Source organism: Pteronotus mesoamericanus, unplaced genomic scaffold, assembly GCF_021234165.1.
Source record: "Pteronotus mesoamericanus isolate MK-2021 breed Mesoamerican mustached bat unplaced genomic scaffold, CSHL_Meso_final scaffold_54, whole genome shotgun sequence".
NCBI lineage: Eukaryota > Metazoa > Chordata > Mammalia > Chiroptera > Mormoopidae > Pteronotus > Pteronotus mesoamericanus.
This window is the reverse complement of record NW_026555321.1, coordinates 2389136-2404838: the sequence shown is the minus strand read 5'-3', so window position 1 is coordinate 2404838 and position 15703 is coordinate 2389136. Positions and strand designations below refer to the sequence as shown.

Below are 15703 nucleotides of genomic sequence, written 5' to 3'. Positions count from 1 at the left end.
GCCCCTCACATCTACCGCCAGAACCCCTGTGAAATCCCCTACACTCCTAACTCTTACCTCACTCATCTGCCAAGGACCCCCCAAAGCGCGCGGCCCCTCCCGCCCCACACTCACCGCCTCCATCTCACCCCGCACCCCTCTCCCCCCGGGGCTGGCTGGCAGAGCCGCCGGCGGCGACGGAGGCCGGTCCCTGGGCCGGGACACACCCACCCGCCCGCCCTCCTTCTTTCCCTCGCTCCCTCCCTTCTTCCCTCCCTCTCTCCCGCCCTCGCTCCGCGTTCGCTCCTTCCCCCTCGCCAGCTCCCGCTTCCCCCGGCGCCCGGCCTCCCTCTCCACCTCCCGGTGCGCGGCTCTCCCGGGCGCGGCTCCGGGGTTCATGGTGACGAGGCGGCGGCCGCTCAAGCCCAGCGGCGGCGGCGGCGAGAGCTGGGACACCGGCGCGGGCCGCCTCTCCCAAAGCGCGGGGCCGGGCGGCGGGCGCGCCCAGGCGGCGGCGGCGGCGAGCGCCCCCCCGGCCCGCGGCCCCGCGCGCCCCCCGCGCCGCGCCCCCGCGCGCCTGGCAGGCGGGGGGCCGGGCCGGTGGGCGGCCGCCGCGCCGCGCACCCATGGACGGCCCGGCCATCATCACCCAGGTGACCAACCCCAAGGAGGACGAGGGCCGGGCGCGGAGCGCCGGCGAGAAAGGTGAGGAGGGGCACGGGCAGCTGTGGACCGGGGGTGTGTGCACAACCCGCACCTCCGGAGTTTGCTGTCCAGCGCTGGCACCGCCTAGGGGACGGGTGTGCCCGGCCGCGAGGGTGCGGGGGTGTGGGGTACCCCCGCAGGGCAGGCTGTGAGTGTGCGTGTGCCGGCGGAGATAGGCCAAGCGTGCCTGCGCCAGCGGGGAGCGTGTGGGTTGTGCGTGCATCTCAGCAGGAGGTCGTGAGTGTGCGGGGTGACCCTGGCCGGCTGGGAGTTTGTGTTTGCGCTCACGCCGACAGAGAAGTTGTGAGCGGGTGTGTGTTCCTGGCAGGTTGTGAGTGCGTGTACCCTGGTAGGTTTTGTGTGTGCACTAGACAGAGGGGTTAGAAGGATGTGTGTGCACAAGACAGAGGCTGTGACTGTGGGCATGTGCCTGATGGGTTGTGAGTGTGTGTGTTACTGTGTGTGCACACTCCAACTAATATTGTAAGGATGGCTGTGTGCCTAACAGGCTGTGAGTGAGTGTTTCCCTGTTTCCCTAACGGGCTGTGAGTTTGTGTATCTTATGTAGAGGTTTGTAGGTACCTCAGAGGTTGTAGGATATGTGTGTGTGCGCGCGCATGTGTGCAGGCACATGCGTGCGCGCCTGAGATTGGGGGGGGCCGGTGGGGGGGCACGGGGGATGTGAGAGAGATAGAGACATCTTTGCTTGCATAAGTGTGAGCCTGCAGAGATGTATGTGTATTCACTCCTGATGGAGTTTGTGTGTGTGTGTGTGTGTGTGTGTGTGTGTGTGTGAGAGAGAGAGAGAGAGAGAGAGAGAGAGAGAGAGATTATGTTCCCATGCCACTGAGTGGGCACTGGGAGAGTGTGTGTGTGCACTCACACACTAAGGCTGTGTATGCAGATGTGTGTGCCTGCCTGTGCTGTATGTGTCCACCAGACAGTGAGGCTGTGTGCCTGGGTATGTTTAGGTGGTTGTGCAAGTGGTAGTTGCGGGCGGGCGGGGAGTGCACAGTGCTAAGTGCCCCGCCCCTGCTCTTTGCAGTCTCAGTGACACCAGCCTGTTAGGGGCACCTGCAAAGCCTGGTTCTCCCTGGGCCCATTCGGGACCCAGCTCTAACAGGTACTCAGGGAGCCCTAAGGGTGCCAGGTGGGTCCTTTTCCAGTGAGCCAGCACTGTGCTGCTGCTGCACATGGTTTGGTTTGGGCACATTTTGGTCCCATCACTCTCTTCTCTTTCCTTCTTCCTCTTTTCCTTTTCGTCTCTGCCCCTCTCTGAGACTTGGTGACCTGCTCACGGTTCCTCACTGAGCTGTCCTGAGGGGTGGACAGGCTGTTTTTGAAGGGCCAAGGAATCTGGCTTGTTTTGTTCTGGTGACTAAAGTTCACCTCACTTTCTTACTGCTATGCCCCAGTAAACACCTGGATGGAGGTCAGGCGCAGCCCACCAGGACCTCTGCAAGCCTGGCCTGGCCACGCCTGACTTTGAAACAGGGTCAGATTTCTTTCAATGTGTTGTCACCCTTGCTGTGCCCGTGGGGTGAGGTGCGCAGCCCATCGGAGGAAGCCAGGTAGCGCGAGGGAACACTCCACTGTGTCTCCCCAAGCAGGGACCTCCAGCCCACCTGGAAAATGCAAGAAACCACCAGAAGTATCTTCAGATTGGGGAATTTGTCAACCCATTGGCACTTTTGTAGACTGTAAACATTGTGTCTGCAGACTTGTTTTCTTTTCTGTAAACTGAGAATTCAAGCTCCCCCAGGCATTTTTCTGTGCCTTTGTACAAACTGGCTAAAAAAATTCTACAAGAGGGTGGCTCCAGGTAAACCTCCATGTCAACCTGGGGCCTAAGCTGGCAGCACCTAGGTGGTCTGATCGTCCTGCCATAAGAATTGTCAGTTTTGGGGCCCTGGCCTGCAGGCTCTGGGCTGGGTGTGTCCCCTCCGGTAGAGGCATCAAGGAGGTCTGATGCATGTGCTCCTCACCCGCTGTGGATTGAGTGCTTTGTGTGATGCTTTGCCAGAGAGAGAATCCACAGCTCTGCGAGGAGAGGCGTGGTATAAAGCAAAGAAGTATTTGGAGAGGCGTGGCATAGAGCAAAGAAGTATTTGTCAGGGCCTCGGCCCTCCTACCGGCCCACACCTGACTCCTGGAGCTGGGGCCTCCCCAGTTTTCTGTTTCCCTCTAGCTGCTAGGCTTTTTAGAGTCCATCTATCCAAAATCCAAACCATGTCCAAATACTCAGGACCGTGCATGTTCTGTTCTACTTGTTTACACTGCTTTTCACCACAGTCTTTTATCATCTTTAACAGCTCATTTTGTTTGTTTTCTAGTGTCAGACTGGTTGATTGTTAACTGATTAGAGAAATTCTTTGCCTTCTTGATCTGGGGTAGGATAGCTAGCTAGTAGCTTCTTGCTGAAACATTAAAAATCCTACCTGATTTTTTCTTTCATTTTAAAAAAATGGAAATAATTTTGGTTAACTGTAGTGTGGCGATAAACTTGGAGCCAAACTTTGGAACAGCTTCTTTAGATTCATAAACCACTCAACAGGTTTAGCAATGCTGCTAACTTAAGCATGCTGATGTATTTAGATAGGCGCAATATATTTTACATAACTTCAGGTAAACACTTAATCATTTTGTTTTTGAATATGGGACCTGGAATGTTGCAGGTTTTGTGGTAGGAAAGAAATGGTTGGTTTTAAAAGATTACTTTCATCCTTTATTCCGTGAAATGGGAATCATAACGACTGCCCCTTTGGTTTGCTAGGAGAGGATGGATGTTAAGGATTCTGCCTGGGTCGCTGGTGTGTCACTATTTTATAAGCCTTGCTTAAAGTGTGGATTTGTAAAGGAAGGGCTAAGCGTGGGCTGTAGTGTTTTGCACGAACTGAATTACTTGTTGACGCACTGTTATGTGGTAGTGTACCACTCAGAGATGACTGTCACAATTGTCACTGTCAGCCTGGCCCGTCATGGAAGTTTTACTTCTTAGTTGCGTTTGACTTGATTGATAGTGTAAAAATGCAGAACCAAATTTCCCCGGGAGTTTAATTCAGCCTGCTTTGCTATCTGGAAACTGACTCTTACAAATCAATAAGAAAAAGTCAATGCAGCAGAAAAGTAGTCAAGGGATATAAACAGGAAAGTCATAGAAGAGGAAATCCAAATGCCCAATAAATATATGAAGTGACACTCCACTTCATATGAAACATTCTCATGCCAGCTTGGTTAAACATTTAAATGACTGACAACATCCTAAGTAAATAAAAGTTTTAGGAAATGGATACTCTTAAAGATTTTTGTGAGATCATTTTTGTGAGTACTGATTTTTTAGAGAGTAATTTAGTACTGAATCATTTGGCTACAAGTTAACAGAAAACCAGGCTCATACTGCAGCTTACACCAGTGTAGGAGTTCCTTCTTCTCACCTAACATGCAGCCTGGAGATGGGCTACTGCCGGCCTTGATTCCCCACCTCATTGGTCAGGGCTGACATCATCCTGAGTCTCTAAGGCTTTCCTGCACGTAAGAGGGCCCGCCACCCCTCGGGCCCGCCACCCCTCCGGACACCACTGCCACCCTCAGGGCCGAAAACAGGGACGGTGCTGGTAGTGTCTATCCCTTTTACCCAGAAAGCAAAAGCATTCCTAGGGTCACCTTAGCACACTTTTGCTGATGTTTAATTGGCCAGAACTGGGTCACGTGGCACCCCTAGCTATAAGCAAAGTGAATTTCCAGCTTTTTTAGCCTTTGTTGTGGGAGGAGGAGAGATGATTGGAAATGAGTGGGAACAGGTGGTGGGTAGTTCAGTCAGTCAACAATGTTGGCCATACCTTCAAAGCTCCAGTTCTAGTTCTGGGTTTCTCTCCTAGGGAAATAATCTTCATATGTGCTCAAAGAAACATGTACAGAACTTTCACTGATGGCTACATTGCTTCCAACAGCCAAAGCTGGAGCCTTCTTGAGGGTCAGTGGGCAAACAATTAGACTACGGTGCATCGATACCAGACTATTGCAAGCAATTGAAAAGAATGAGTTAAATCAGATCTAAATACACTGACATGTAAATTTCCAAGACATTTTAAAGGCAGGGGCGGGGGGCAGGGGATGAGAGGAATTTGAAAAACAGTATAAATAGTATGATTCTGTCTTCCTAAAAACACTCACATGCAAAGCTGTATGTATGTCTAGAAATACAAAAATCTAGAAAGAAATACTTGAAACTGACAACAAAGATTTTCTCTGGAGAGAAGACTGGGATGGAAGTGAGTGAAATTACAATGTACCTGTGTTTTACAGATGAAATTTTTTAAACTAAAATAGAAAAGAACATCCCCCTAACTGTTTGGAGGAAAAGAGACATTAGTAATTTAAGGGAATTGAACAATAATCAAACAAAAAGCCCTCAATTAAAATGCAGTATTAGCAAGAACATATCAACTCTAGCTAAATGGTTACTTTGTAAGCTAATACATGCCCCTTGACTAGATTTTTGTAGGCAAATTTGTTTTCCTAGATATTTTGGCCCAAGGTGCTAGGTAGATTTCTCCCAAATGTTTGCAGCACTTAAACTTAACTTAGAAACCTTTAACCTTTGAGCTGCTAACAAAATTACATCAAGAAGACTCTTGGGAGCTATAGTTCTTTCAGATGCCAGAGATTTGAAGTAGATTCAGTCTAACTTTTTAAAATTAGACATTTTATTTAAAGATAACTGTAGATTTGCATGCTGTTGTAGGAAATCACACAGAGATCTCCCATCCCTTCTACCCACTTCCCCCCGGATGTTAACATCTTGCAAAGCTATAGCACAAAATCCGAATGTTGACATAGTCACAATACAGAAAATTTCCATCCCCAGGAAGGTCCCTCATGGTGCCCTTTTATAGCCACACCTCCGTCCCTCCCATCCCTACCTGCGACTTATTGGCAGCCACTAGTCTGTTCTTCATTTCTGAGGCGTCGTCATTTTAGGAATGTATATAAGTGGAATCAAACAATATGTGATCTTAGAATTGACTTTTTTCTTTCATATAGCATAATTCTCTGGGTTTTCACCCAGGTTGTTGTTTGTATTAATAGTTTGTTCTTTTTTTATTGCTGAGTAGTATTCCATGAGGTAGATATACCACCATTTGTTTAAACATTCACTCTTTGAAGGATACCAGAGTTGTTTCTGGATTTTGGCTGTTACAAGTAAAGCTGCTATAATCATTAGAGTACAGGTTTTATGCAAACACAAGTCTTTATTTCTCAGGAATCAATACTCAGACGTACAATTGCTGGGTCAGATGGTAGTTGTATATTTACTTTTTAAAGAAATTGCCAAACTGTTTTCCAGAATCAATGTACCATTCACGTTCTCACCAACAATGTGTGTGAGTCATTCACTTTCTCTGCATCCTCACCAGCATTTGATGTTGTCACTATTTTTATAGTAGCCATTCTGCGAAGTGTATAGTGGTGTCACGTTATGGTTTTAATTTGCATTTCCCTAATGGCTAATGATATTAAACAACTTTTTATATGCTATATATCTTTGGTGAGATGTCCCTATTGCTTGTTTGGATTTTTTCTTTTTACTGTTGAGTTTTGAGAATTCTTGACATAGTCTAGATATTAGTCCTTTGTTATATAAGTGGTTTGCAAATATTTTCTCGTCTGTAGATTGTCTTTTCATCCTCCTAACAGGATGCTTTGCAGAGAAAAAATTTTTAATTTTAACATGCAATATATTAGTTTTTCCTTTTATTGATTATATTTTTGATGTCAAGTCTAAGAGCTCTTTTATCTAGCACTATATCTCAAAGAATTTCTCTTATTATTTTTTTAAAAAGTTTTGTAGTTTTTACATTTCACATTTTAGACCATGATCCGTTCTAAGTTAATTTGTTTATTAAGGTGAAAAACTTAGGTTCGATTATTTTGCCTGTGGGCTCTAATCACTTCAGGCACATTTGTTGGAAAGGCCATCCTTCTTTTGAATTTCTTTTGCATTTTTGTAAAAAATCAGTTCAGCATATTTGTATAGATCTCTTTCTGGTTTCTTTATTTTGTTCCATTGATATATGTGTCTTTATATCTGTGTATACCGTGCAGTCTTGATTACTATAGCTAAATATTACATCTTGGATTAAGATAGACTGACTCTTCCAACTTTTGTTCTCTTTCAAAATTGTTTTAGCTCTCCTACTGTTATTGTATTTTATATAAACTGTACAATAATCTTGTCTATGTCTACAAAAATCTTGTTGAAATTTTGATAGAAATTGAATTAAACCTAAATATCAATTTGGGGAGAATTGACATCTTTACTGTGCTAAGTCTTCAACCCATGAATGCAGTGTATCTCTTCATTTATTTAGATATTCTTTCATCTGGGTTGTATAATTTTTAGCATACAAGTTCTGTTAATGTTTTGTTAGATTTTCATCTGTTTCTTTTTTAAAGTGATTTTGTTATATTTTTAATCTTAGTGTTCAAAAGTGTTCAGTATATAGAACTATATAGTATAGTATGACTAGTATGTAGAAATACAATAGATTTTTGTATGTTTTTCTTTTATCCTGTGGCCTTGCTGAGCTCATTTTTTAGTTGTAAGCAGCTTTGTAGATTTCTTAGGGATTTTTACATAGACAAACATGTCACCAAATAAGACCAATTCTGTTTCGTCATTTCTGATTTGTATGCCTTTTATTTCTTTTTCTTTATTGCATTGACTAGAACTTCTAAAAGTATATTGAATATGAATGGTAAGAATGGATGTCTTTATCTTCTTTCCAACACTCTTTTACCATTAAATAAAATGTCAGATGTAGGATTGCATTTGTTTTTTTTTGTTGTTGTTGATGACTTTATCAGGTTGAAGAAGTTCCTCTGAATCCCAAACTTTGAGAGTGTTTTATCAAGAATGAATGTTGAATTTTGTCATGTGCTTTTACTGCATCAATCAATATGATCATGTGAGTTTTCTTCTTTAGTCTATTAATATGGAGGATTACGTTGATGGGTTTTTGAATATCCCTAGCATAAGCCTCATGGTGTGGTATATAATTCTTTTTGTATATTGGTGAATTCTATTTGCTAATATTTTATTAAAATTTTTTGTATCTGTATTCATGAGTGATATTGCTCTACAGCTTTTTGTTGTTTTGTTCTGTTTTGTTTTAATTGTCTTTATTTGGTTTAGTATTCAGCTCCATAAAATAAATTGAGAAGTGTTCTCTCTTCTCTTTTCTAAGGGAGATTATGTAAAATTGGTGTTAATTCTGTAGTGAAATCATCTGGGCCTAGAGATATCTATTTGGGGGAGTTTTTAACTACAAATTCAATTTTCTTAATAGTTACAGAGCTGGTCGAAGTATCTCTTTCATATTGGGTAAGTTTTTGCAGTTTTTGTTTTTTGAGATTTTATCCATTTCATCTAAATTGTCAAATTTGTGTATATAATTCTTCATAGTACTATTCCCTTGTTACCTGTATGGGGTCTGAAGTGATATCCCCTGTTTTATTTCTGATATTGTTCATTTGTGTCTTCCATCTTATTTTTTGTCAGTCTTACTAGAGGTTTCTCAATTTTCTTGATCTGTACAAAGAACCAACTCTATGTTTCATTGATTTTTCTCGATTGCTTTTATGTTTCAACTCCATTATCTGTGTTATTTTATTATTTCCTCCTCCTGCTTGATTTGGGTTTATTTTGCTCTTCTAGGTTCATGGAGGAGAGCTTTGATTATTAATTTGAGACTTTTCTTCTTTCCTAATGTATGCATTTAGTACTACATGTTTTTCTCTTAACTCTACTTTTACAACATCCTACAAATTTTGGTATGTTATGTTTTCATTTTCACTCAGTTCACTGTACTCTTAATAGACTTCATTTTTTAGAGCAGTTTTAGGTTTACAGCAAAGTTGAACAGAAGGTAAAGACAATTCCCATATAATGTTGAGCCCCCTCCACACACACACAGCTTCCCCCTCCCACTATTAATACTATTGATGACCTGCACCAGAGCAGTACATTGTTACAGTCAATGAACCTACACTGACACCCAGTTTACAGTTTACATAAGGGTTCAGCCTTGGCGTTGTACATTCTGTGGATTTTGACAAATGTATAATGGTATGTATCCATCATTACAGCATCATACAGAATAGTTTCACTGTCGTAAAAAATCCTCCCTGTTCTGCTTATTCGTTCCTCTCTCTTCCCCAAATCCTGGCAACCACTGATCTTTTTAACTCTCTCCATAGTTTTGTCTCTTCTAGACTACCACATGGTTGGAATATCACATCGTCAGAATTATGTAGCCTTTTCAGATTGGCTTTTTTTACTTACTAATATGCATTTAAGTTTCCTCTCTTTTTCTTCATGACTTAATAGCTCATTTCTTTTTAGTGCCGAATAGTATTCCATTGTCTGGATGCACCACAGTTTGTATTCACTTACTGAAGAACTTTATGGTTGCTTCGAAGTTTTAGCAATTATGAATAAAGCTGCTGCAAACATTTGTATGCAGATTTTTCTGTAAAAGTAAATTTTCAACCCTTGGGTAAAAACCAAGGAGCCCCATTGCTGTATTGTATGGTAAGAATATTTTTAGTTTTGGCCTTGGCTGGTGTGGCTCAATTGGTTGGAGCATTGTCCCATAGCAGAATGGATGCAGATTTGATTCCCATTCAGGACACATACCTAGGTTGCGAGTTCAAACTCCATCCAGGCGTATACAGGAAACAACCAATGATTGTCTCTTGTATTAGTGTTTCTCTCTTCCTTTATCTTTAAAAGCAATAAAAAAAAAAAGTCCTCGTTTGAGGATTAAAAAAAAAAGAGAGAATATTTTTAGTTTTGTAAGAAATTACCAAACTGTCTTCCAGAATAAACTACCATCTTTAGTTTTCAGAAGTTTAGTTATGATATATTTTGGCGTGTATTTTTTTGTGTTTGTCCTGTTTGTGGCTCACTCAGCTTCTTGACAATTGGTAGGGTTATGTTTCTTGCCAAATTTGGGGAGGTTGCAGCCATTGCTTCCTGAAGTACTTTTTTAAGTACTGCCCTTTCTCTTGTCCTTCTGGGACTCTGAAAACACAAATATTAGGTTCTTTGTTATAGCCCCACAAGTTTATCAATGCTACCTTTTAAAAAAATCTCTGTTGATTCAGATTAGGTAATGTCTTAAATATTCTGTCTTCAAGTTCATTAATCTGTGCCTAGTCCCCTCCATTCTGCCATTGAGCCCACCCACTGAGCTTTTTATTTCAATTTTTGTATTTTTTAGCTCTAAATTTTCTGTTTAGTTTTTCTGTATATCTTGAATCTCTTTGCTGAGGCCTTCTATTTTCTATATTTGTTTTAAATGTGTTCCTAATTGCTTTTATCAAAGCTGCTTTAAAATCTTTGTCAGATAAAAGTAACATCTCCATCATTTTGATCTTGGTATCTATTTTATTTTGTTTGAGATTTTCAGATCCTTTGAATAGCAACTGCATTACAATTGAAGTCTGAAGCATTAAAACTCTAAACCTTGTTTAAACCCACTGTTTAGTTGGACTTCTCTGACGCTTCTCCAGTAGAAGAGGGACGGCACTACCCTGATACTGCCAGACAGAGGTAGAGGTCTAGCATCTCCACTTGGCCTCTTCTGAGATACTTCTGGGCAAGGGAGGGGGCTCCAGCTTCCGCATGGTCTCTCCTGTGTGCAGTAGGAGTGGTGTCATTACCGCCAGGCAGTGGTGGAAGCCCTCACTCGTCCTTTGCCTTCTCTGGCACCACCCCGGTTGGGAAGAGAGAATTGCTGGGTAGGGATAGAAGTCCCTGCCAGCTGTGTGGTCTGCACTGGCCACATGGGAGAGGGGAGGATGTATAACCAGCTGTCAGGGATGCAGCTCTTGGCCTTCTCTGACACTACCCCAACAGGGGTGCTGGGTCCTTACTCTCTGATAAGGGCAGAATTCTAGGTACCCATTGGATTTTGCTGGCATGGCTGGGGGTGGGACATGTGCGCGCTCGTGTGTGTGTGTGTGTGTGTGTGTGTGTGTATGGTATGTGTTAGGCTGCAGTAGGGCAGTCATTGTCTGAAAGTTTTCTGTCTTGCTAGGCTGTCTTTTTCTCCTGGTCCCTTGATTACGACTATCTGCAACCGCTCCACTAGTTGGAAACTGTTGGTGTTTCTCTGTATCCAGCCTCTTCAGCTCTACGTCTTTGCTGCATGAGGCAAAACGAGAAGCCCGGATTACTACCATGTTGTTTCAGATCTCGAAGTCCCTAGCAAGTCTGCTTTCTTCTCTCCACTTTTCAGAATCTCCTTATGTGAGCTTTATAAACAGTGTCTTAGCTGTCCTTGGTGGGGAGAATGGGAAGAGGTATGTCTACTCCATCTTCCTGGAAGTGTCAGTCCCCTAGTGAACTTTTAGATCTACCTACAGTGAGCATTTTCAGGAGGGCTGGGGGAAAGCTGTCATTTTAAAGGTTTGTTTCAACATGGTGCTAATGAGCTATGTAAAAGTCAAGCTGAGCTAGTGTTTTAAGAATTCTGATTGTCCCCTACAAAAGAGTAATGATAATGAATTCGATGTGAAATCATGCCTAGATCAGTAGGGCTTCAGTGACAAATGTTTAACCACTCTTAAAAGAATGGATTCATAAGTTTTGGTCTTAACACCAAAATTTTAGATCAGAGTTTGTGAGTATCCTCATTTACATGTATTTTTGATCTGATATTCTATTTGATTGGCAGGGAAGCACATTTAAATGCATATCTTATCTTTCATTTTGTTACTCAATAAAGAAAGAACTCACTTAAATAAGTAGTTATAGCTTATCTTTGGATTCGGCACTCCTGACCACTAGACAGGGCTCGCTGGCCAACGACTGGGGGTGGAGGGCCGCCCCATCTGAAATGGCAGGACTGGGTTCTCGGGGAGGACCACCCAACTTCCAGTTTAATTCGGATGTATTTGTTTATGTATCTTCTAGTTTTGGTGAGATATAATTGACATACAACACTGTTCAAGTTTAAGGTCAGTAGCATAATGACTTGAAATATGTCTCTATTGTGAAATGATTACCACAGTAAATTTAGTTAACACCTGTCACTTATCGTTAAAAAAAATGTTTCCCTTATGATAAGAATACTCAGGATTTACTCTCTTAGCAACTTTTAAATATATACCATACAGTATTGTTAACTATAGTCATCATGTTGTGCATTATATCTGCAATACTTACTTGTTTTCTAATTGAAAGTTATACCATATGACCACCTCCACCCAATTTCCCCACCTCCCACCTCCTTCCTCTGGCAACCGCAAACCTTGTCTCTTTTTCTGTGAATTTGGGGTTTTTATAGATTTCCCATCTAACTAAGATCATATAGTATTTGTCTTTGTCTGACTTGTTTTATTTAGCATACCGCCCTCCGGGTGCATTTATGTCGTTAAAAGTGGCAGAATTTCCTTCTTTGTTTAGCTGAATAATATTTCATTGTATGTACATGCCACATCTTCTTTATTCATTCAACCATGGATGGACACTTAGGCTGTTTCTACGTCTTACCTATTGTAAATAATGTGATGAACATGGGGGTGCATATATCTCTTCAAGATAATGATTTCATTTCCTTCAGGTATATACCCAGAAGTGGGGTAAATGGCTTTTTCTCTTTTAATGATGTCAGGGGTGGGAAGAAGGGATACATGATGTTGCCAGGACCCATGAAAGGTCACTGGATCCTTTCAGCCAGGAACTGGCAGAGATCAGGACACACTCTGGGCACAAATGATTCTGGAGTTAAATACACTTCCCCCCCCACCCCATTTCCTTTGATAGTAATGTATTTTGCTAAGGTCATCAGCATATTTTGTAACTACTGGAAAAAAAAAAAAAGGGAATATAAGGATTCTCGTGCATAGTGTTGAAGGTATAATCTATACCCTAAAACTTAATTTTCCAGATCATAAGTCTTGGTTTATCAGACATTTGAAGTTCAGTATTTATAATGACCTGTCTTTTAAAAAATCTACTTTCTTTAAATAGTTTTCTTTAATCTTTTCTATTTAAAAAAAAGTGCATATTTGGCGCTTTATTTAAAATAAAATTAAGCAAATATTTGCCTTTATGGCTTTGAAATAACATCACAAAATGGAGCAAAGACTTAGGAACTGTTTTTAGCACTGGGTTGGGATGTGGACATTTTTATATTTTGGATCAAAACTGAAAACACTGGTGGCATAGTTCTCTGAAACCAGGGCCTAATCAACAGTGGTCTTTATGGATCCTAAGGATTATGTAATCACCTAAGTAATAGCTCATTTTGATTCTGAGTAGCTGCTTCAAGTTAAAAACTGAAAGGTTTCTTTGTCATTATAATTTGTGTTAAGGCTACTTGCCAAAATGTTTTTAAAATTTGGTACTTAAAGCACTTTAAAAACTTCAGAGAGCTGGCTTAACATTTGATGACTAATACTATTGTTACCTTTCAAAATTAGTATTTCACCTAAGCTTTCAATGTTTCAGGGTATGTTGAAGAACAAACTGCTCTACCTTGTCAACATGGCCTGAATAAATGTAGCCTTTTAGTACTAGAGAGAAGTCAGTATTGTAAGAATTCATACTGTACTTTAAATTGTATACAATGTCTCCCTTTGCATTCTTATCAAGATGTAGCGTTCATAAATTTGTTCTAAGCCCTTGGCTCACTTGTGTTCAAGTCGGAAACCATTGACTTTTAATTCCATAGACTTCAGTGAGAGCTGTATTTTCTTTAGCCTTTTTGAGGAAATGGCTCAGCATATGCATTTTTGTTTTGGTTAGAACAAATACATTTCATAGCAGTAATCAAACGAGTATATAATTTGAGTAGCTATTAAATCTGTCAAGTGTATCAAGCACTTACTGGTGAGCATTAATTTTTCTCCTCTACAGTATGCCCTGACTCACTAGCATAGAGCTGACTTCTCTCCTTAAACTTCAAGTTTAATTATTTTTATTCAGGTAAATTTGCATACAATACAAATCATTCTTTTCTGTGTTACCCACGGGTACCAAGTCCTGTGTGTTTTGACAAACTCATACAGCACAATGAAGACAGAATATATTACCTGGGCCCCTCTGCACTTACCCTCCACACTCAGCCCCAACAGTGTCCTTTTCTCTATCATTTTCCACCTTTTACAGAATCTTGTCACAGGAATGGAATCACGCAGTACGTAGCCTTTTGCGTTTGGGCTCTTTCACTTAGTGTAATGCTTTTGAAATTCATCCAGGTGGTTGTATGTATCAGCAGCTTGTTGCTATCGCTGAGTAGTATTCAGCTGTATGGATGTACTACAGTTTGCAAGTATATGTTTAACTTTATAAAACACTGCCAAATTGTTTTCCAAAGGGGCGGTACCATTTTGCATTGCCACCATCAGTGTATGACACTCCCACTTGTCCCTTATCCTGTCAGGTCTTGGCGTTGTCATTTGTTTTATTTTAGTCATTCTAATGCTAATAGTAGTGTCTATCTTGTCAGAGTTATTTTGTATTTCCCTGACAACTGATAGTGCTGAGGTTCGTTTAATGTCATTGTCTGCCATTTAAATTCCTTGGTGAAGCGTCTGTTAAAATTGTTGCCCATTTTATTAAAAAATTGGATTGTTTCATTTTCTTATTATTGAGTTTGAAGGTTCTTCATATATTCTAGGTACAAGTACTTTGTTGAATTTTTTTCACAGCCTGTGGTTTGTGTTTTCATTCTCTTAATGTCTTTTCCAAGTTTTATACCATTTTTAATTACAATTCAGTGGTTTTAAGTCATTCATGTTGTGCAACCAATACCACCATCCATCTCCAGTACTTTTTTCATCTTGTGAAACTGGAACTCTGTACCCACTAAATAATAACTCCCCATCCCCCCAATTCCCCAGCCCCTGGCAACTCCTGTTCTTTCTATCTCTGATTTTGACTGCTCTAGGTATCTCATATAAGCAGGGTCATACAGTATTTGTCTTTTTATGATTGGCTTATTTCACTTAGTATAATATTCTCAAGGTTAATAGATGTAGCATATATCAGAATTTCTTTCCTTTTTAAGCGTGAATAATATTACATTTTGTGTGTGTATATATACACACACGTAATACATATAAATTATACATATCGTGTATAGTTGGATATGTCTGGTATATAAAATATACCAGTATTTTTGTATTTGTTGATCCCTCCATGGACACTCGGGTTGCTTCCGTGTTTTAGCCATTGTGAATAATGCTGTGAACATGGATACATGGATGTACAAATAGTGTTTGGGTCCCTACTTTAATTTCTTTCAGTATATACCCAGGAGTGGCGTTTCTGCCTCATATGGTAACTCTAGGTTTACGTTTCTGTGGAACAGCCATACTGTGTTCCACAGCAGTTGTACCATTTTACATTCCTACCAGGTACACAAGGGTTTCCATTTCTCCACATCCTCACCAATGCTTGTTATTTTCTGTCTTTTTTATAGTAACTCTCCTGATGGGTGTGAGATGTTAAAAGATGTGTTTCGAAGAGCAGAAATTGAGGTTTATTTGTTTGTATATAGATGTCCAATTGCCTCCACATCAGTTTTTGGAAAGACCATTCTCTCTCTCTTGTATTGCCTTTGAACCTTATTAAAAATCAATCGACTACATATGTATGGGTCTATTCTGGACATCTTCTCTCCTTAAATTTTGATCAGCCTCCTTAATGTGAGGCGGTGTTAAGCTTAATATAGTACCAGTGCTCCCTCAGAAGTAAATTTTGGGTCATGATTTAAGTAGAAGAGAAGATCAAGACATTTTACAATCTGGCAGGGCAGACTTACTCTGCATTTTGCCTTGGAGCGGGGTGGGCTCTGAAAGATAAAATCTATGACTTTCCCCAGCTTTTCTTTAGGAACTTACCCAAAGAGATTTTGTACAATGTATCTTTTTCTCAGGTTTGAAATTGGGGCTGAGAATTTCTTCTAATCATGTGTATTCTTCTACAGAAAGCTATTACAGAAGT

At 41.2% G+C, this 15703-nt stretch overlaps 1 protein-coding gene across 4 annotated transcripts in view; it reads left to right on the top strand.

The window, feature by feature from the left end:
* The first annotated feature begins 561 nt into the window (after positions 1–561).
* CTDSPL (CTD small phosphatase like) overlaps positions 562–15703 on the top strand; it is a 114259-nt gene continuing 99117 nt past the window's right edge. For all 4 annotated transcript variants that reach the window (XR_008530969.1, XM_054595472.1, XM_054595471.1 and 1 more), the window contains exon 1: positions 562–684. Coding sequence is in view for 3 of the 4 variants with exons in the window: in XM_054595472.1 (XP_054451447.1) it covers positions 606–684 (79 nt within the window). In the remaining variant the exon portion in view is untranslated. The remainder of the gene's footprint in view (positions 685–15703) is intronic.